This window comes from Rhododendron vialii, chromosome 2a (assembly GCF_030253575.1).
Source record: "Rhododendron vialii isolate Sample 1 chromosome 2a, ASM3025357v1".
Taxonomy (NCBI): domain Eukaryota; kingdom Viridiplantae; phylum Streptophyta; class Magnoliopsida; order Ericales; family Ericaceae; genus Rhododendron; species Rhododendron vialii.
In genome coordinates, this window is record NC_080558.1 from 35,582,399 (window position 1) to 35,602,902 (window position 20,504).

Consider the following 20,504-nt stretch of genomic DNA (forward strand, 5'->3'; position numbering starts at 1 on the left):
TCCTATCGTAATCGTCAATAGCTGCAATCTGAGCATAGTGCCCCATCGCACAACATTGCCGCCAACATCATGGCCATTGTCACACTGACCATCTTATCCCCGCCTCAACTCCTCCTCACCTCCTCTTAGGTTACCCTCTCTGAAAATGGGAAAACTAAGTGTTTTAGGGACCCTAGAGTATGGGTGGGTTTGATCGACACAATGGGAAATATTGGGGTTTTGGTGATGCAACCTACATAAGGATTTTCGTTTGACTGGCGGAAGACATTCGTTTGGTTAAGAAGAGAGGTTTTCTTGATAATATGTGCAGATGGGCTTGGTATCTCTCTGGGGAAGTTGGTCTGCCACAAGGTTGCAGATTGTATCGGTACGAGGGAAACAGGAATGTGGTCTGCCATGTGTTCTAAAAATCATGGTATGGTAGGGGTATGCTTCAATATATTATAAGAGTGGTGTACTTCTTTCATAAGATAGATATCCCAGAAAGCAACATATCAGTTTTCAACGTATGCATGCTTCCCAATACCCAACGGAGGGAGAAATGAGATGAGGTGAGGCAGGGATGTTGTCTTTTGGTTTGAGGGAGGGAGGCAAGTGGATGGAGAAGCGTGGCTGGGATGCAGTTTGTGTGGTGGGTAATTTGGATTGGGTAATGTTGGCAGAGTGGAAGGGTGTGTAGTAGGGTAAAGAGGAATCGAGAAGTTATATTTTCTAAAGCTAAAATGGGCTTCTTGAAAAACTGTAATGCCGAGCGGGCTAGCAGTTGTTTTACAATGACAAAAGGGGCGATAGCTGGACGCGGGATATAGTTTCTCAAACATTAGGGATTTAGTTGTATTTTGTCGAAAACCTTTGGCTTTGAGGAGGTATTTTTATTTTCAAATGGCATTAAATTTTTTTTCTTCCTTCAAGTTGGACTATCCATGTGTACTTGCTTTCCATTCCTAGGTTACATATACCCATCGAAATGTATGACGTACGCATCAAACACTCAGCATTTGAGTAAATGTGTTGGATTTGTGTCATTCTTGAAGATAATAGGTTAGAAGACCATAAAGAAGGGAGAAATATTGGAATGTTGCATGTCCCATTGTTGTTGACATAAGCATTAGACTAGCACCCATACAACCATGATTGATACCTGTATCCAAGTCTGTGGAACCTAGGGAAAAGCTTAATGAAAAGGTCTGGAGGTGTTAATGAATTTAAAGGACAACTCAACCTTGATTGATACCTGTATCCAAGTCTGTGGAACCTAGGGAAAAGCTTAATGAAAAGGTCTGGATGTGTTAAAGAATTTAAAGGACAACTCAAAGACACAGGAGACAGCAGATTTAGGTCAAACTGAAACTGTTAGTGATAGCTACAATGATTTACTTATCGTAAGCAGATAGTGGAAACAATTCAAGCCACCCCAAATATCTGTCTTCCAGACGCTTACCATGATGACCTTCACCGAGGAAATCTTCATTTCTAACATGTGCCATAATAGTTCGCTTATACAATCTTATTAGTTATCACGTACAAAAAAGTTTTTAGGAACTATATGATCCTACAGTTCTAAGTTCTTCACCACTCCCCACCCCCCAAAGTGCTGCAGCACTGACACGTGCAATCTGAATTGCTTTTGGCCTTTTATTATTAGTTTTCTGGTCATTCATAGAGAATAATTATGTTTCTTCTTCATCCAACCCCCCACCCACCCACGCACACACAACAACGACAAACAGTAATAATAATCTCTCTTTTGTGTAAATAAGATATTCATGTTCCGAGTAATTTTTGTAGGCTGAGATTGGCTCTATAAGTTCAGACATAAAAGTTCTTCAGGAGAAGTCGATGGATATGGGACTGAAGCTGAAGAATCGAAAGGTACATTGATATCATAAGCTTTGTGTATTGTTTCGAAGACTTATTCTAAACTCAGTTATCATAGTATTGGAAGCTACATAAAATTGACAGATTCATCGTTTGTTTTTTCGTTATTTGTTGGTGTTACATATAAGTGGAGGTGTCATCATATTGCAATGCCAAATGATTTCATTATTGAACAGATGCAAGTGAAAAAAGAGAGAAGAAAAACTATATTATGGTGAGCTCATTAAATGTGCCCTTATCTAAAGTTACATTTTCCAATTATTCCTTTTACCCTTTTGGAGATAGAGATAAGGGCTGTCATGGCTGTGTGCGCCTTGTGAAGGACTTTACTATCTTATTAAAGAAGTAGCTCGAATATGTCAGTCACTAGTGCAATCAATGGGGGCATCTCCTGCTTATGCCTAGTTGCCTACTATTCTGATAGAGAACAGGAAAGGGCTCCACGGGCTATTTGTATATGATCTGGGAGGGTGGTGATTCATGTTAGTATCTTCTATTTAGATTTTAGGGTTTTACTTGTCTTATTTTTGAATCCAGGTTATCTTTATCTCTGTTATACTCCCTCCGTCCCCCACTTTGTTGTGCCTCTATTCCTTTTTGGGATGTCCCAAAATGATGTGCTTGTTTCAAAACTTTCCTAATTTTGGATATCCACCCTCATTTCTCCCTCCCAAATTCAAATTTTGAACTTGATTTGAAAGGAAAGTGGAGCAAATTAATTACATGACAAAAAAAGTTGACAAAAAGTCATAAGTTACAAAAGGGTAAAATAGTAAATTGACACAAAGTCAATGTAATTATAATCTTTCCTTAAATTACGTGAAAGTCAAACTAGGCGCAACAAATTGGGACGGAGGGAGTATTTTGTAAGAGCCTATTTAAAGGGCTGTTAACCTTATGTTCAATGAGTTGATAAATATACAAAGATTTGACCTTGGTTTTGATATGTGGATATCTTTAATTGCTTAGGCATAGGGATGTCTAGGGGTCCTTAAGCACGGGGATATTTAGTGTTCTTTTTACTATCCTGTTCTTCATCGCTGTCCATCAAATTTGGTATTAGAGCTTAGTCCGGCCAAACCCACTCAACAAATCAGCCCATTTTCAACTTTCACCTGACACCTGACCGAAAACACCTAAGTCTGGAACCTGAACCCAAATTCAGCCACATCCAGGCCAGTCCACTAAAACTCCTAGCTTCACTTCAATCAACAGAAGACAAAAGGCAACTACAGTGACAAAAAGGAGAAACCTGAGAGGCGCACACAAATTGAAGAGCTTGGAGTTCACTTTTTCGATCTACCTCAGATACATTGGAGCATCAACAACTAATTGAGGTTCACTTTGGACCTTGCATAATATTCTACCACAAAAAGTTCAGATTAATATGTTTATTCAATGGAGAATCAGTAAACTTTGCTAAAGGTGCATATTTTTGTCTTTTTTTCAGTTTGTTGATCCTCCAATTAACAAACTGACAAAAGTATGAGGTAACTTGGGAAAATAATTCTACTTTTCTAGTCTCGGAAAGGTGTTTGGTGCCAATCAAAACAGATATCTTGTGCAATAAATATTTATTGTGGTATAGTACTGTAGATGTTGGCAGTCCTTCCTCCTTTCATTCTAGTCTCGGAAAGGTGTTTGGTGCCAATCAAAACAGATATCTTATGCAATAAATATTTATTGTGGTATAGTACTGTAGATGTTGGCAGTCCTTCCTCCTTTCAACCCCTAGATGCATATTCTACGATTTAGCTGTGGTGAAATCCAAGAAGCCGCAACTGAAGGGAATGAAATCCCACACAGGAAACAGATTTGTGAAAGGAGGTTTGAACATTAAGATCGCTCGCACTGACGCACCCCCACACAACTCGCATGGTTACATACTTTTGGAAAAGGTGCACAAAGGAGTTCCTTCAAAAGAAGGTATAAAAATAGCTGGATCATTTTCTGCTGTTTTAGTTATTCATGGGGCTTCATTTGCCAGCTCCCTATCACCAGAATCTATTATGATGAAAATGTCGGCATGGGATTAGGTGTGGCCGTGCAAGGAAAGACATAACCTTGTTTTATTGTCCTTCCCATGTCAAATTGACCTCATGTAAAAGCAAGCCACTCTGATGTGGTTCTAGATGGATTGTCAGTTTTAGTAGCCAGCTGAAAAAAATGCATGTTCACTATGTTTTGTCAGGAAAGTGTTTAGCATACCTTTTCTTGTCAGGACAAAGTTGTGGGAGACACTCTTAAGAGGTTTGGAGTAACAAAAGCTTAATTATTTGTAAGTTGAGTAATCAAATCACTATGCAGTATTGCTTTTCTGAGTTTTTGGATGATAATAGCTTATAGATCTAGATCTTTTGATTCACTTGCTCTCTCATATGTCATCAATACTTGTACTCGTTAGCTTCCCTAAGAATGTGTAAACATTGTCTGGCACCAAGTGCTCATTTGTGCAAGCCCTTTAACTTCTCTGCAATACCTCCCTGTCACATGGTTGTGTTGTTATTATATTGAAAATAGTTTCCCAACGGGGAAAATATAATAAAAATAGTTTCCCAACAGCTAGAATCTATGCTTTTTTGAAACTAAAAAAAAAACTATTTGTGATATGTTGTCAAAGATGTTTTCTGTTGTCTAACAGGTAGCAGAGTCAAGACTAGCAAAGTTTGTTGAAGATATTATCGTCCCCCCAAGGATGATCGATATAATTGTTGATGGAGAGGTATTTTTTTTGCTTTCCGTGACGTGTATACACGTTAAGCTATCTTTTGTAAGAAGAATTCATCTTATTAATGTTGCAGCCTCTTTCAAAAGTATATCTTGCATCTTTTGGTTTTGTTTCCTTTAGATTTATGTTTTTTTTTTTTGTGCTTTCTCATACCTCTTTAGATATCCAACAAAGAATGGGAAGAAGCTTTCAAGACTGCAACTCCCTTTACTGCATATGAATATATGATATCCATCCATTTTCAAAATAGCTGACCAATCCTCATTAATTTAAGTACTGATTTTCAAATCATCTCTGATGCCTAAATTGGAAGGAAAACACTGCCTTAAAATAGCTTGTGAGAAGTTGTAAAAACTATATGAACCTGCAATAGATAAAATCTGGAAATTCAGAGGCTTGACTTTAGGTTAACTAGTTGCTGATTAGTTTATTGTTTTGTTCTAGTTTTATTAGCTGCTAACGTGAGTGCTGTGGAATCAATCTTCAGGTTAATGATGAATTTATGAGAACTCTTGAGATCATGAGCAAGAAATTGAAGTTTGTTGAAGTGGATCCTATGGTTAAGACTTCGGTAGCCCTGAAAGATGTTCTGCCTGAGCTAGAAAGACTTCGTCAGAAAGCAGTCTCAAAGGTTGTGGAGTAGATTAATCTGTGCATTGCTTACTCTTCATTATTTGGACTCTGTGCCACTTTACGTGTGATTATCGTTCATCTTTCTTATTACATTAATTGTCTCCAGTGTTTAGCTTTTCTGAGATTTAGCTTTTCTGAGATCAATACTGTCATCTTGGTATCTGTGCTTTGTCAAAATTTCTTAAACGGAAGAAAGAAGGGAATGCAGTAAGATTGTAGTCTTTGCTGCAAGCATTCTGGGACTAGATTAGGCTCGCTATATTGATAGGAATACTTTGGAAGGTGTAGTAGAAATCTTAAGCATAGTTACATGGCATAACATAAAGATTATATCCAATAAGATGATCCTCGAACAAGACGTTTTGCTGTCAGTCATAATCCCTTGTCATGTCAGCAATGTCTTGCCAACCATTAAGAAATAAAAGCAACTCATAGAGTCCATAAACATGTGATATGGAACTGTAGGATGATGGAAATAGAAAAAGAGGAAATGCAACTTTAAAAGTTCTATTTCAGTGAGAAGGAAAATTCGAAGTCCAATTTTTTGTTTTTGTTTTTATAGGTGCTTGTAATTTAATTGTTGGAATTGTTCCTTGACTGTGACTGAGTCATGTAGTCTGCTACGTTACATAAACCCATTTTAATGTGTAAAATTCCCGTCTCAGATACCCAACCTTGAGTAAGGGTGTCAGCTACATATCTAACTGTAGGATGATGGAAATAGAAAAAGAGGAAATGCAATTTTAAAAGTTCTATTTATGTGTGAAGGAAAATTCGAAGTCCAATTTTTCTTTTTGTTTTTAAAGGTGCTTGAGATTTAATTGTTGGAATTGTTCCTTGACTGTGACTGAGTTATGTAGTCTGCCACGTTACATAAACTCATTTTAATGTGTAAAATTCCTGTCTCGGATACCCAACCTTGAGTAAGGGTGTCGGCTGCATATCTAACATTTTGCATGGAAGTTTGCCCAGCGCATGTTTACTTATTCGAGTTTACAAGAGATCTATGCATAAAAGCATGAAATAAGATCTATAAAAACTCAAGAGTGGCAATTGGGACCAACAAATGGGGACAGAAGAAGTATAAAATAAGATCTATAAAAACTAGAGTTTCTTTGAGCTTCATCTAGACCCTAAAGGAGGTTTTGGCCGCTCATGGATATTGGAGCTGATGTAACCTTCTATTCTTCTTTAGATTCAACGTGAAAGGCTTTCCTTGTGGGCTTGTTTTGACTTTGTAATCGTCAGAATTTTAAAGTTTGTATTTCACACCAAGTTGTAGCCCTTTGAATTATCTTTCCAACCTAACTTGAATCACCGCAATTGGACAACCGAGCAGAAAAGATGTTGTCAAAGACTCAAAATAGTGAAATACCAAAAGCAATACAACTTGAGTTCTAATTCGGGATGGAATCAAACCCCTCATTATTGCCTCAAAACTGGATTGACATAGATTCCCTTGAAGGATTCCAAGTCTTCAGTACTTATAGAGCTTATAGGATTGTACTTCTCTTTATTACTCACTTGAGCTTTTTCAAATTGGAACACGGTCCTTCTTCGAGTCCTCAAACCTCCAAATTAATGCTCAATTCTTCTTAACAGCTCCCGTGACCTTTAATTATGAAATATCCCGAAGTAAGTCAAGTAACAGAGATTAAGCTACTGGAAAGAAGTAACATAGATTCAGGACTTAACATGTATAGATTAAGGGCCTCCGTGTATTTATTTTGGCTCTTATGAAGAGCTCTTTTCATATTGTTTAAAGTTCTCCCATTATTTTGGAATGAATGATGTGGCATTCCTTCTAAAGTTCTATACATTACCGAGAACTTCATGGGCAGACACATAATTTTCTTGCTTTGTATATGTTACTCTAGATCTAAGTGTGATGATTATTTTAATGTTAGTCTCACGAACCATCACATCATGAATCACGCAACTATTTTTTTTTTAAACTAACATCCGCTACAAATTACTATGTGAATATTAATAAATATTAATGTTTTTCATTTGTCAGCCGACCCCAATTGATTGGGACATAAGGCTCGGTTTGGTTTGGTAATGTTTTTCATTTGTCAGCTTTTCATCTTTTACCTCCTTTGTCCCTATCTTTTAGGTTTTTGAGTTCATTGTTCAAAAGCTTTATGCATTGAGGAAACCCAAAACCAATATCCAGATCCTTCAACAGAGTGTTCTACTAAAGTATAGGTAAGTTATTTCTTTGCCTTCATAATTGTTTTCATATCACTTTTTTGCGTGGTTTACATACTGTTTATTCAACACTCGTTAAGATGGCCACTAGTTGGCACTTTCATAATTCATTGCTCTTGCTCCTATGTATTGATTCTTTTTTGACATTTACATTGTGCTGGTGCTGGTACATTAAATGTGTCTGATCCAATTATAATATCATTTTTGTTGTGATTAATTCTTGATTCATGAATATAGTTGTGTTGGACTCAAGTATACTTTGCATTTGTAATATTTCGGTTTATAACTGTTATTTTCCTACAAATGTATCTTGTTCAGAGTCTTCAGACCTTCTATTCATGTTAATCTATCAGAAAATAAAATGATTTCGATGCTCTCCACCTCATCATTTCTAATTCTCCCCTTAGTGATGTCTATTTGATGCAAACCAGGACAACAATGGACAAGTTCTATTGATTAAATAAGATAACAGTGTGGATAGCAATCATTAAAGCTGAAATATGGTAGGAGAAAAAAAAAAGACAGCAGCTAGATGCTGGCCTTTTGCATGGTGGAGGGACAGAAAGTTGCCGTGGGGTTGACTCCTCAAACCCAAACTTCCTGCTCTTAAGACCCTAGCTGGGGCTGAGCTATTAAGCTCATCTACTGAACATACTTCTGGAAAATATCTCTGCCTGCTCACATTCTTTTGAGAGCCGAAGTCAAAGGATCTGGTAACTAAAAGGTTAGAGCTGTTCCTTAGTTACCCAATGCAGGAAACGAAAAAGTTTCTATGAACCTGACTGTTTGTGCCCCATAGTCAAAGAATCCGATTAATTACAATCCCGGCGTAGCTTGTCAAACTTCTGCAAGTATAACAATTCAGAAGATTCCTTTGCAGCCAGAAAACTCCAAAATGCATAAACAGCTGGTTGCATCACTACTTATTAGAATCTCATGTTACTACCTTCAACTCCTAATCCTGTGGGACTTTGATGAACTAATGTTCTGACACCATTTAGCTTGAAATATACTTGGCCCAAACTAAATTAGACAAGCAGCAAATTAAAATCAAATGCACATAATTTGAGACTTGACTGGTGATGAGAGATTCCTCGCTTTGGACCAATATGGATTTTGTGTATGCCATGGGGCCCACGAATTTTGTTTTGGGCTTCCACATCCTAAATTTGTGTGGCCACAATTAGATAGGGCGTGTTCAAGTTTATTTTAGTGTCTTATTTACCATGGTTATGGGCCGATTTAAGCCAAGTTTAAGGCTATAATAGAGTTCATGAACCATAGAGAATTTGAGTTATTGGAGTTATAATTCAACTTGGAACACTGACGTAGTCTCTAGGCTATATTTTGCACATCTGGTTATCATTGCCCCAGTCTTTAATTTTTTCGGTGCAGGCTTATATTGTATCTCTGACAGTTTTATCTTTCTTAGTGGACGTACGATTTGCATTAGTAGTATTTGTATATCAGTCAGATTTATGTTAATGTGGTGTTAAATTATTGAATATGTAGGTATATTATATCCTTTCTCAAGGAGCATGGTAAGGAGGTATACACTGAGGTTCATGCTGCATACGTTGACACGATGAACAAGGTAACTGTTCTTAACCATTTTAAAACTTTTGATTAGATTTGCGTACTTGCTTTTGAATAAACACTATTTGATGTGTTCTTCATCCTTATCTTGATCTCATGCAGCATATATTCACGGGATGAGTGAACTAAACACCATGGAATAATTGGGAAATGTCTAGCTACAACCAGCATCATGAAATATTGAACTACATTATTTGCAATCTTTTGGGACCTATGAGTGAATGATCTAATTTCATGAATGATCTCTACCTGGTGTATTTTTACGTTCAAATAATGATATGAAATATGAATGATGATGAACTACTATATTACATGTTCTAATTTTATTTGGACTACCCTTGGGCAATTATGGAGGATATAAAAGGAAGAATTACCCCAATTCTTGATGGGTCGTGCAGAGAATGTCAGAGGTCACGTTCCTAGTAGTTCATGATTAAGCCTCAATTATACAAATGAAATCCATGCAATAGTTTTCATGTTAGCAGAGCCTAGTCCCTCACAGTTGCATGTGACTACTTTGCTCTTTTCTTTCCTGTCTACCTGTGACCCACTGCTGAAAGGTGCAAAACCACGTTCTTGCGTAATTAAAATCTGAAGAAACTGTGACAAGCTCAAATTTGTTTGGACCCATCCATTCATTAGTCGCTAGCAGGTGGCTTCAACAATGTGGTGTGATGGATGTATTTAGGTCTGTAAAACGTGGACACCGAAATTGAGACCCAAAAATTAGGGTTTATTTCTCATTACATTATACTTATACAAATGTAAACATTAACTACACATTAGACCTTATCTCCTAATCTACTTACATAAGAGATTAAATGTAAACTACAACTAATTACATATAAACCCATAACTTAACAAGGTCATATTTTTGAAACTAATAATCTCTTATCAACTTCTGTTTTTCCCCTTCCAAATTTATCTGAAGGCCTTTCAGATTAAGGTTTTTGAATAAAGTTTAGCCCCATCTTTTCTTGATAGGGGCTATAGTTCATGCTATATGCTTGCTTGTATTCAATAGGGGATATAGTTCTTAGTTGCTCTTTCATTATTGTCCCTTGCTCATTACCGTGGTTCTAGGTTGATGGAGTTCTGTTAACATACAGAAGCATATGCATCCCTTGCTCTTCTAGTTGGTATGTCCATAAAACTGAATTGGCGGTTTTATTAATGATGAATTCATTCCAAATTGTTGTTTGATTTAGGTTGGAATATGTATTTTCCTTCTTTTGTTCGTGCAGGTTCTGAATATCATTATCCTAGCGTGTTCTATTGGCCAGAAATTACGATACGTGTTCGCATGTTTTCTTACTTTCTTCTTTTGTATACAGGTTTTCAGATGACATGTGTTGATATGTTCTACATCGTTATGCCTTCTGTATGCAGGTTTTAAGTGCACATTTTCGTGCTTATATTCAAGCATTGGAGAAATTGCAATTGGATATAGCGACATCTAGTGATTTGTTAGGTGTTGACACCAGAAGTAGTGGTCTTTTTTCTAGAGGAAGAGAACCTCTGAAGAATCGGTCTGCTGTTTTTGCTCTGGGAGAGAGGACTAATATTCTAAAGGTTTTATCCTGCTGTTAATTATCCAAATTTGTTATTTTTCTGAATGGTTTTCTGTAAAAAGATTGTGTGGTCCACAAAACGGGAACTTAAAAATAATGTACTATTATCAAAATATTTCTACACTTTTGATCAATTTAAGAATTCATTGATGTCTAGTAACTTGCATATAAAAGTTCCATTTGTTTTTTAACAAAAGACGCATTTTTTTTAAGTTCTCATTCTGCGGATCGGACAATCTTTTGGGACGGAGGTAGTACTAGTTATTCACCCATACCAAATTCTTAAGAACCCTAGAAGCATGGTTTTAAATCGCGGTAGCCGTCAGCATAACGATCGTAGTCATGAGTAACGGATATCAGGAGTATCGGTCAATGTGTAACGGAAATCGGACACTGCACTTGTGAATTTTTTTCAAGCACTAGCAAGTGCTGAAAAATTCATTGATACACATGCTCTAACCGTATTTATGACTAAATTTAATGTTTTTAAGCAATATTTTACTTTTTTATAAGTAGTTTTAAGTAAGATTGGATCAAATGTTGCGTTTTAAGAACGAAATTAAAGTTCTTTTTTTCTCATTCTAACAAGAGTTTGGTTCTCAAACTATTGTTTAGCACTTGAAGGCATTTCATAAAGTTAAGAATACACTGTAGGATCACATGGAGGTAGAAGAAATGAATAAAAAAAAAAAAACAAAGAAGAAAACCCGTTACAATTTAACTGTTGTTCACGGTGTTCTGTCAACGTAAAGGTCCTATGACAGGGTGTGACGGCCGTTACGAGATACGTAACGGGCATAATGGCCGATACGCTCGTGAATTTTCGTAACGCCGTTATTTCACCCATTAGGATATTGGACCTTCAAAAACCCGTTACGTTACATAATGGCCATTTTTTAAAACCTTGCCTCGAAGTCATTGAAACCATATATATCCAGGCCCTGCACACATATGTAGATATAAGGTATGAAATTATGAATATAGAGAGAGACAGAGTGATTGGCAAAATCTAGGGGGACAGAGGGCAGAGCTTCAACCAGAAGATAGAGAATCTGTTCGAAGAAAATCAAGTTTAGATTGATTGTAGGCCACATGAAAGGCCACATGGTACCTTTTTTATTTGATGCCTTATTTTCCCTGATTTTCTAGGATTTGCAAGAGGCGACGCCTCTTGTGCCTTTCGCCTCCAACTGGGGCCCACACCTCTCTTGCCTATTCTCTGCCTCTTTTATGTCGCCTTGCTCTACCCTAGTTGAGACGGGAACCTATGCCCTGATGCTCCTAGGATCGCCTTTTACAGCTGTGGTTGAGAAGGTGTTACATTTGTTGGAGTTTGTCCCACATCACTTAATTATCTCCTTCAAAACTAGTAAAAGAGCATGACGGCCTCTCCACTCATTGGCAATTCTAAGTTGGATGCTTTAACATGGTATCAGAGCTAGGGTTTCACAGAATTTGTTCTCCCTTGTTTGTGCCATAAGTGCTGATGCAACCAAAGGTACCCATAGATAATGTAGAGAGAGAAACTCCCAAATGTAATACAAAAGAGACTAGCTCTTGATAATATTTGTTCAAAATGATAAAAGCACCCAAAAGAAAGGACTCCAACACCTATATATAGACTCAATACAAAAAGACATAAATACCCTTACTACATGCTACATCATACTCCCCTACTAAAAAGAAACTTGTCCTTAAGTTACGGTAGTGTCCTCCGGCAAATAGGGCACCAAGTGTTGCACATTGAATGTGTTGGAGATGCTCAAGTGAGAGGGTAAGCGGACTTGATAAGCGTTGTCATTGATCTTGCGCAAGACTTCACAAGCACCCACTTTCCGATTGTTCAACTTCATGTAAGTACCGTGAGGATGCCTATTCTTGCTCAAGATAACCTAAACAAGATCCCCTTCTTTGAACTAAACCTCCCTTTTGTGTGCATCAATGGCCGCCTTATACTTCGCATTAGACTTCTCAATGTTGAGCTTAACTTGAGAGTGGATATTCTTCATAAAAGTAGCCATATCTTCCGCCTTGGAGTGTCCCTTCTTAGGTTGGCAAAGGAATGAGGTCAACCACACTAGAAGGTTTCAACCCCGTAAGCCGCTTCAAATGGGGAAGTGTGGATGGTGCGGTTTAGAGAAGAATTGTAAGCAAACTCTGCCAAGGGAAGAATTCCATCCCAACTTTTTGGATGTTCACCAACTAAGCATCGCAACAAATTCCCAAGACTCCGGGTTACCACTTCCGTTTGACCATCGGTTTGAGGGTGGAAAGAAGTACTAAAGCATAAGTTGGGGCCAATCTTCCTCCACAAGGTCTTCCAAAAGTGGGTAAGGAACTTAGCATCTCTATCAGAGACAACAGAAGTAGGGACACCATGCAACTTGTAGACCTCCTTGAAATAGAGATTGACAATGTTAGTCGCATCCATAATCTTCTTACAAGGTATGAAATGAGCCATTTTTGAGAACTGATCCACTACCACCATGATGGAATCACTCCGTCTTTGCGTAGGAGGAAGCCCCAAAACAAAATCCGTACTCACGCATTTCCTAGGACTTTCTGGCACCGGTAAAGGCAAATACAACCCCGCATTAGTGGCTGTCCGTTGCTCTGTTGGCAAGTTTGACACCTTTGCACATAGCCCCCCGCATCTTTAATCATTCCCGGCCAATATTATGCATATTGAAGCAACGCTAGAGTCTTATCCTTGCCAAAATGACCCAACTTGTGACTTTCGGCCAACAATTGCTCCCTTAAAGAGCATGTAGGGACACACAACTTGAGTTCTTTGAAGAGAAATCCATCCTTCATCATGAAACATGGATCGATAACCTTATTACCCCTTTGCAAAGTATCGATTATCTTACTAAAGTAAGGATCTTCGGCATAGAAAGTGCGAAATTCTTCAAACCCAACAACCTTGTTCTTCATTACCACCAAGAGAGCCGCTCTTCTACTCAAACCATTGGCCATTTTGTTGAGAATCCCCGATTTGTACCTCAAAGAGAACGTGAATTGTTGTAGATAAGCCACCCACTTGGCATGCCGTTTATTGAGGTGTTGTTGGCTATTGATGTACTTAAGAGCTTCATGATCGGTGTCGAGAACAAATTCCTTGTAGGCAAGGTAGTAACTCCAATGCTTGATGGCTTGGACAATGGCATAGAATTCCAAGTCATAAGTAGAGTACTTGTGTTTAGCACCGTTCAACTTCTCGCTAAAGAAAGCAATAGGTTGACCACCTTGGCTTAGGACTCCACCAATCCCCACTCCCAAAGCATCACAATCAAGTTCAAAAGGTTTGTCAAAGTCGGGTAAGGCCAAGATAGGAGCTTCGGTAAGTTTGGACTTCAACAATTTAAAACTTTTGGCGACTTCTTGGGACCATATAAACACCCTTTGCGTGAGGCAATCTGTAAGAGGAGCCGCGATACTACTAAAGTTGGCAATGAACCTCCGGTAAAAAGTAGCTAACCCATGAAAACTCCTCACTTCATGAACACTTGTAGGCGTTGGCCATTCCACAATGGCCTTAATCTTGTCTTCATCCATGTGAACCCCTTTTGAAAACACAAACCCCAAAAATACCACCTTTAAATGGCAAAACTACACTTTTTCAAGTTCCCATAAAATCTCTCTTCTCAAGATTTCAAAGACTTGTTGGATGTGGGATGAGTGATCTTCAAAACACCGACTATACACCAAGATATCATCAAAGTACACAACTACACATATACCCAAGCGAGGTTGAAGCATTTGAGTCATTACCCACATTAAAGTGCTTGGAGCATTGGTAAGACCAAAAGGCATTACAAGTCATTTAACGAGGCCATGAGGGGTCTTGAAAGCCGTTTTCCATTCATCTCCCGGACGAACTTGAATTTGATGATAACCACTTCTTAGATCAATCTTTGAGAAGACCTTTGAACCGGCAAAGCAATCCAACATATCACTAGCCTTGGAATGGGAAAGCGGTACTTGATTGTGATCTTGTTAATAGCTCTACTATCCACACACATCCTCCACGAACCATCCTTCTTTGGAGTCAAAAGAGCCGGCATGGCATAAGGGCTAAGGCGTGCCCTTATGTAGTCTTTCTCTAGAAGATCCTTAACTTGCCTTTGAATCTCTTCCCTCTCCCTTGGAGACATTCTATATGCGGGCTTATTCGGAAGAGGTGCCCTGGGTACCAAGTCGATACAATGTTGAATATCTCGTAAAGGAGGCAATTCGGGAGGCAACTCTTGAGGAAACACATCAACATACTCCTTCAAAAGTTTAGAAATAGTCTTGGGAACATCCGACACACCCATATCTGCCATAGGAACCAACACTAGAACATACCCGGTTTCATGACTTTCCTTGAGAAATCCTTTAGAAGCAAGCAATGTAGTGGGATGAGGCTTTGTAGTCACCTTCTCCTTCATAGGTAACAAAGTGAATTGTCGTTTCTAATGGTGTATGTATTCTTCTTTCCATCATGGATGGAATGCCTATCATATTGCCACGGGCAACCAAGTGTTATATGACAAGCATCCATAGGAACTACATCGCACCAAGCTTCATCAAAAGTACTTTTGCCGAATGGAGAAAGATACCAAGCACCTTTTAGTTATCTTGATTTCATTGCCCTTCTTGAACCAAGAAAGGGTATAATGATGGGGATGCTCCTCCACTTTGAGTTGTAACTTGTCCACCACCTCTTGAGAGACTACATTCTCACAACTTCCGCTATCAATAATCATGTTGCAAACTCTACCGCCAACATTGCAAGTGGTATAAAAGATATTGGTACGCAACCAATCTTCATTACTAGCATCCTTGGGAGTAAGGAGAGTCTTTTTGATCATCAACGCATAGCCTTCTTCCTCCTCATCTCACCCCTAATTTCTTCACATATTTCTTCGTTATAAACGGGAATATCATCCTCACAACGTTGTTCCGTAACCTCCTCAATGAAAAGCGTCTTGTTACGACCTCCGGAAGCCTTACGACAAGACTTGTGACCCGGTTCCCCACACTTGAAGCACTTAAAACTCCCATTTTGGAATTGATTTCGAGCCCCCGAAGCACCAGATTGAGGCTGATTTTGGGCTGGTGTTGAAGCCTTATTTGCTCGGTTTTGGGAAATAACCCCGGAAGAAGCACCTTGGCCACCACTAGAGGAAAAACCACCCCTAGCATAAGAGTAAAAGGGCTGCCCGGACTTGAAACCGCCTTGATATTGTTAACTGGATCTCGAAAACTTCCTTTTTTTCTTGCTTTTCGACTACCAAGGCCCGATTGTAAGTAGTGTTATAAATGGCGGCTGCCTAGGTGCTTGGAGGTGCCCTGCCGCTTGGCGTTTGATTTGGCGCCCAGGGAGGTTTGGCAGTGTTTGGCAACCGCCAAGGCGGCCTTGGCGGCGTCGTCGGCGTTTTTGGAGGTCTTTGGCGGCCTAAAAATATATATATATATATATATATATATATATATATATAAAATAATACGAGGGAGGTGAGCGAAGCCCTGCTACTTATTGTCTTATTCAACTTATTTGCTAGTTGCTACTACTTAATTTCATTTGGGTTTGAACTTTGAAGTTTGAACTTGCATTATGGATACATGGAATATAGTTTGATTGGATAATGGTTTGTTCAAAAAAAAAAATTCTACCGAATTGCTTGGAGGTGGGTCTCCGCCGGACTACCGCCAAGAGCCATTTAGAACATTGATTGTAAGCTTCTGAAACCGTCCACAAAGTTTGCATAGCAAGGGCATCTTGGATGGTGGTTGTCAACCCACTTATGTACTTTGCAACCATTTGATCTTCACTTTCATTCAAATCAACTCTAGCAACAAGTTGATGGAAAGCCTCCGTGTACTCATCAACACTTTCAACTTGTTTGAGATTATGCAAATTCTTGTAGAGGTTTTGCATATAGTTGAAAGGCAAGAATTGCTCATTGAGTTTCTTCTTTATTTTCTCTTATTCTCTAATCTTTCCCTTTCCTCTTCGTAACCTAGTTCCTTGCAATTGCTCCCACCAAGCGGAACCTCGTCCTTTGAGACGGATAGCTACTAACTTCACCTTCTTCTCCTCGGAGACATCTCCATAGTCAAACACTCTTTCAACAGTATTTATCCAATCAACAAACTCATCCGAGTTAAGACTTCCATTGAACTTCCCGAACTTGGGAAGTTCAATCTTGATGTTTTTCTCCCATCTATAAAGAGAGTGAGTGGAAGGTGGCCTACGCCAATTCGGATCACCAAAAGGATTGTCAAAATGACTTTAAGAGTCCTCGAACCCTCCGCTACCTGCACGCGACACTTGCAAGCCTTGCACCATCGCTGTTAGGGTAGCAATTTGTTGTCTCAACTCTTGAATCTCATGGCTTTGGTTGCCAAACTCATTCTCTTCACCATTGTTCACTACAAAGCCTCTACCTCTACCTCCTCTTCTACTTCTAGCCCGATAAGCTATTACAATACCCAAATTCAACTCCAAACAAGTAAATCCACCCCAAATAATGAAAATCCAGTTAACTCAGCCACCAATTTCAACAGAAACAACTTCAAAACACTTAATCAACAGTAATCACACTCGAATCGACAACCATGGAGCAATCTAGCAACAACCCAGTAAAGAAAGTAAAGATTCGACACTTAACCACCTCAGATCTGGTCCGAAATCAGCAGAAACAGGTTGAAATCAGTCCGAAATCACTGAATCTGGTCCTACAGAGCATGGAATCGAGTTTCTGAGATCAGGGCTGCGGGAAATGGGACTGGTGTGACAACTACAGGCTCGAAAATGGCTTGATTCGTTGGGTATAGGGTCGATTTAGGGTAAGAACTGGTCGAACAGGTGCGATTAGAATTTTCGGAGCTTGGGTGTGTCGATTTAGGTGAAAACAGGTCTGATTCAAAGGTTTAGGGTTTGATTGAAGGCTGAAATGGTTCGGAAATGGCCAAATCCATGGATTTTGAAGGGAGTTAAGGTGTTTGAGGGTTCCGGCGAGGTTTTCTGGCGAGAGTAGGTTTTCCGGCGAGGATTCCGGCGAGATGAAGGGTCAGGATCTAAGCTCAGGTGCTCTGATACCAAATGATGCAACCAAAGGTACCCATAGATGATGTAGAGAGAGAAACTTCCCAAATTGGATACAAAAGAGACTAGCTCTTGATAATATTTGTTCAAAATGATAAAAGCTCCCAAAAGAAAGGACTCCAACACCTATATATAGACTCAATACAAAAAGACATAAATACCCTTACTACATACTACATCAAGTGCACTGTTGGTTGTTGTGATCCTTGTGTTATGGATCGTTTGTTTACCTCTCCACATGCAAGTCGGGGATCACACGTGCGGGGGAGTGTTGGAGTTTGTTCCGCATCAGTTAATTATCTCCCTCCAAAACTAGTATTTTCCACATCGCCTAGGTTGCAAAGTCCTTTGGGTTTTGAAGGCATGTAATCTGGGAAACATGGGAGAGAGCTTGTTTTATGCTGTGTCCCCTTTTGGCTGACTCCCTTATTTGTGGCTTGGAATTTTCTCCATTGCTTCAAGTTTCTCTTTTGAAGAGACAGTGATGTGAAAAGAGATGCAAATATGAGGGCATTGCATAAATACATTCATCCATATCATTATGAATCATCATTACAGTTCAAAAGGGAAATAAGCCATGTGAAGCTGCATTTCTGGATTGGTGGAAATGTGATGTATACGGTTATTCTTGTGTCTATAGATATTCGATATATTAATGATGAAATAAGAAAGACATTTCTAGTTTTCTCTTGAAAACATAATTTCAAATGTTGGACAATTGCATGCTAATCTTTTACTATAAATATCATTTGCATTTTGTACTCGGGTAATTTCTATTTTTGCCTCGGTTTCTAGCTGATCGGCAGGGTCATTGTTGAACTTATTATTTCAGGAAATAGATGAACCTGCATTGATTCCCCATATAGCCGAAGCCAGCTCCCGCAAATATCCTTATGAACTCCTATTTAGGAGCTTGCACAAGCTTCTTATGGATACTGCCAGTTCTGAGTAGACTCTTGATTTGATATATTATTTAAATGCTAGTCAATACTGCCTTACACCATAACAGGTATCTATTTTGTGAGTAATAGATATTAACCTTCGTTCTCTCATTACACAGGTATCTCTTCTGTGATGATTTCTTCGGGGAAGAATCCATATTTTATGAAATATTTGCAGGTACTGGTGTACGGTATTGTCCATTTTCACTGATTGCATCAAAAATGGAATGATTCTATGATAGCAACTTGCTGCCACTTTTCTTTCTATGAGATTAATCTTGTTGCATCCAGATTGTCACGCTCTCTTCTTCAAATCTTCTTGTACATGTTACCTGAATGAGAACTGAGTGAATATACAGGCATTTTACTATCTTAAAGGCTTTGAGTTTCAAGGCATTCCCCATGACAATAGTTAACTTTCATTGCGTAGGTGTAATATGGAAAAAGAATATGCTTTCCTCAATGAATATTGGAAGTAGCATTTTAAATGGTTGTCAGAGACTTCGAAATTTGGGAACTTTGACATATTCTGTAACTTTGATGTGTATCAGGTCCATTTGCAGTTATTGATGAACACTTTAATACAATCCTTCCAAATTGTTTTGATGCCATTGGCCTAATGCTTATGATCCGAATTATACACCTGCACCAGGTAATGGTCACCTATATGGTGGGACTCTATTGAGCTCCTAAATTTGTATGTATTTTTTGCCATTCAAAAAAAGAAGAAGAGAGAGTTGGGGTGTATTGGGTATATGCATGCATGTGTAACAACGTAAGTATTTACTTGTTAAGTTGCCTGTAGTTCCAAAAGCTTAAGTGGTTAGGAAATGGGCCCAACAAGTATATCAAGCAGCTATGAAACAGTTGCATCTGTTGCGTTGCAACAAAAAAAAGAAAGACAGTTGCACCTGTTCTACAATCAGAATTTTGCTTTGAAATCTCATGCAATACATAACTATTCGAGGACACAATTCAATGTAGAGTAACAGGTATGAGGTATTTCAAAATGATAGATGTAGCTCTGGTCCAATAGTTCAATGCAGTTCAAGTGTTTACTATTTCCCGTCCAATTAATTTCTGTTAGCAGGGTGGAGAGAAAGAGAAGCATTTATTGTGGATTGGAAATCTCTAAAAGTCCTTATTACGATTTACGAGGTTCATTTACAGTAATAGAATAAAGAGAATCACAGTGAGCAAAGAAGACCCAAATACGACCCAAATACCCTAAACTTAAATGTAGAATAGGAAAAGCATGGTAAAACTGCATTTCACAACTCCCTCAAATTCATGATGTGAGCCATGCCAAGCAGGAGCGTGGATCTTGGCGACGAGATCCCCAAGTTGCAAGGTGGCAGATGAGTGGTATCAAACTGAACATGCTGGCGAATGAAATGACCATTGATCTGGATGTGTTTTGTGCACTCATGGAAGACAAGGAGTGATGTCTGGATCATGGTTTCTAAATTCATCTGTTACAGTATCAACTGCGGTCTACTGTATCCATTGGCTTCTCTTTGATTTGCATCTTTTTCTCTCCTCTTTTACTTGTCTCTACTATGATAATAAGGGTGTTATCCAAGTTAGGGTTCTAAAAGGGAGCATGGCTGGTACACTTTCTTGTGAAGAACAACCAAGTTATCCTAGGACAATTCCATCGGAGAAACCGACTGAGCTGGCCATAGCATAGAACTTCCTTGTAAGGAAGTCACGAGTTTGAATCTCAAGGAGTGGACCAATGAAGAAATATTCCAGTGTCCTTGATTCTCCTTGAGGCTAGGATTTTGGTCCTGTATTACCTTGTATATTAAGGATGCCATGACTACATGCACCAGGGAAGATTAGCCGGGCAA

At 38.8% G+C, this 20,504-nt stretch overlaps 1 protein-coding gene across 13 annotated transcripts in view; it reads left to right on the forward strand.

Moving 5' to 3' along the window:
* Positions 1-20,504, forward strand: part of LOC131316182 (vacuolar protein sorting-associated protein 52 A) — a 56,634-nt gene that overhangs the window by 17,837 nt on the left and 18,293 nt on the right. For 12 of the 13 annotated variants that reach the window (XM_058345465.1, XM_058345474.1, XM_058345473.1 and 9 more), the window contains 9 exons: positions 1,789-1,872; positions 4,520-4,600; positions 5,094-5,237; positions 7,356-7,447; positions 8,963-9,044; positions 10,436-10,618; positions 18,543-18,658; positions 18,771-18,829; positions 19,203-19,303. In XM_058345465.1, the coding sequence (XP_058201448.1) occupies positions 1,789-1,872; positions 4,520-4,600; positions 5,094-5,237; positions 7,356-7,447; positions 8,963-9,044; positions 10,436-10,618; positions 18,543-18,658; positions 18,771-18,829; positions 19,203-19,303 (942 nt within the window). Of the gene's footprint in view, positions 1-1,788; positions 1,873-3,692; positions 3,805-4,519; positions 4,601-5,093; positions 5,238-7,355; positions 7,448-8,962; positions 9,045-10,435; positions 10,619-18,542; positions 18,659-18,770; positions 18,830-19,202; positions 19,304-20,504 lie in introns of those variants that run through there. The other variant, XM_058345478.1, reaches the window with a different exon arrangement.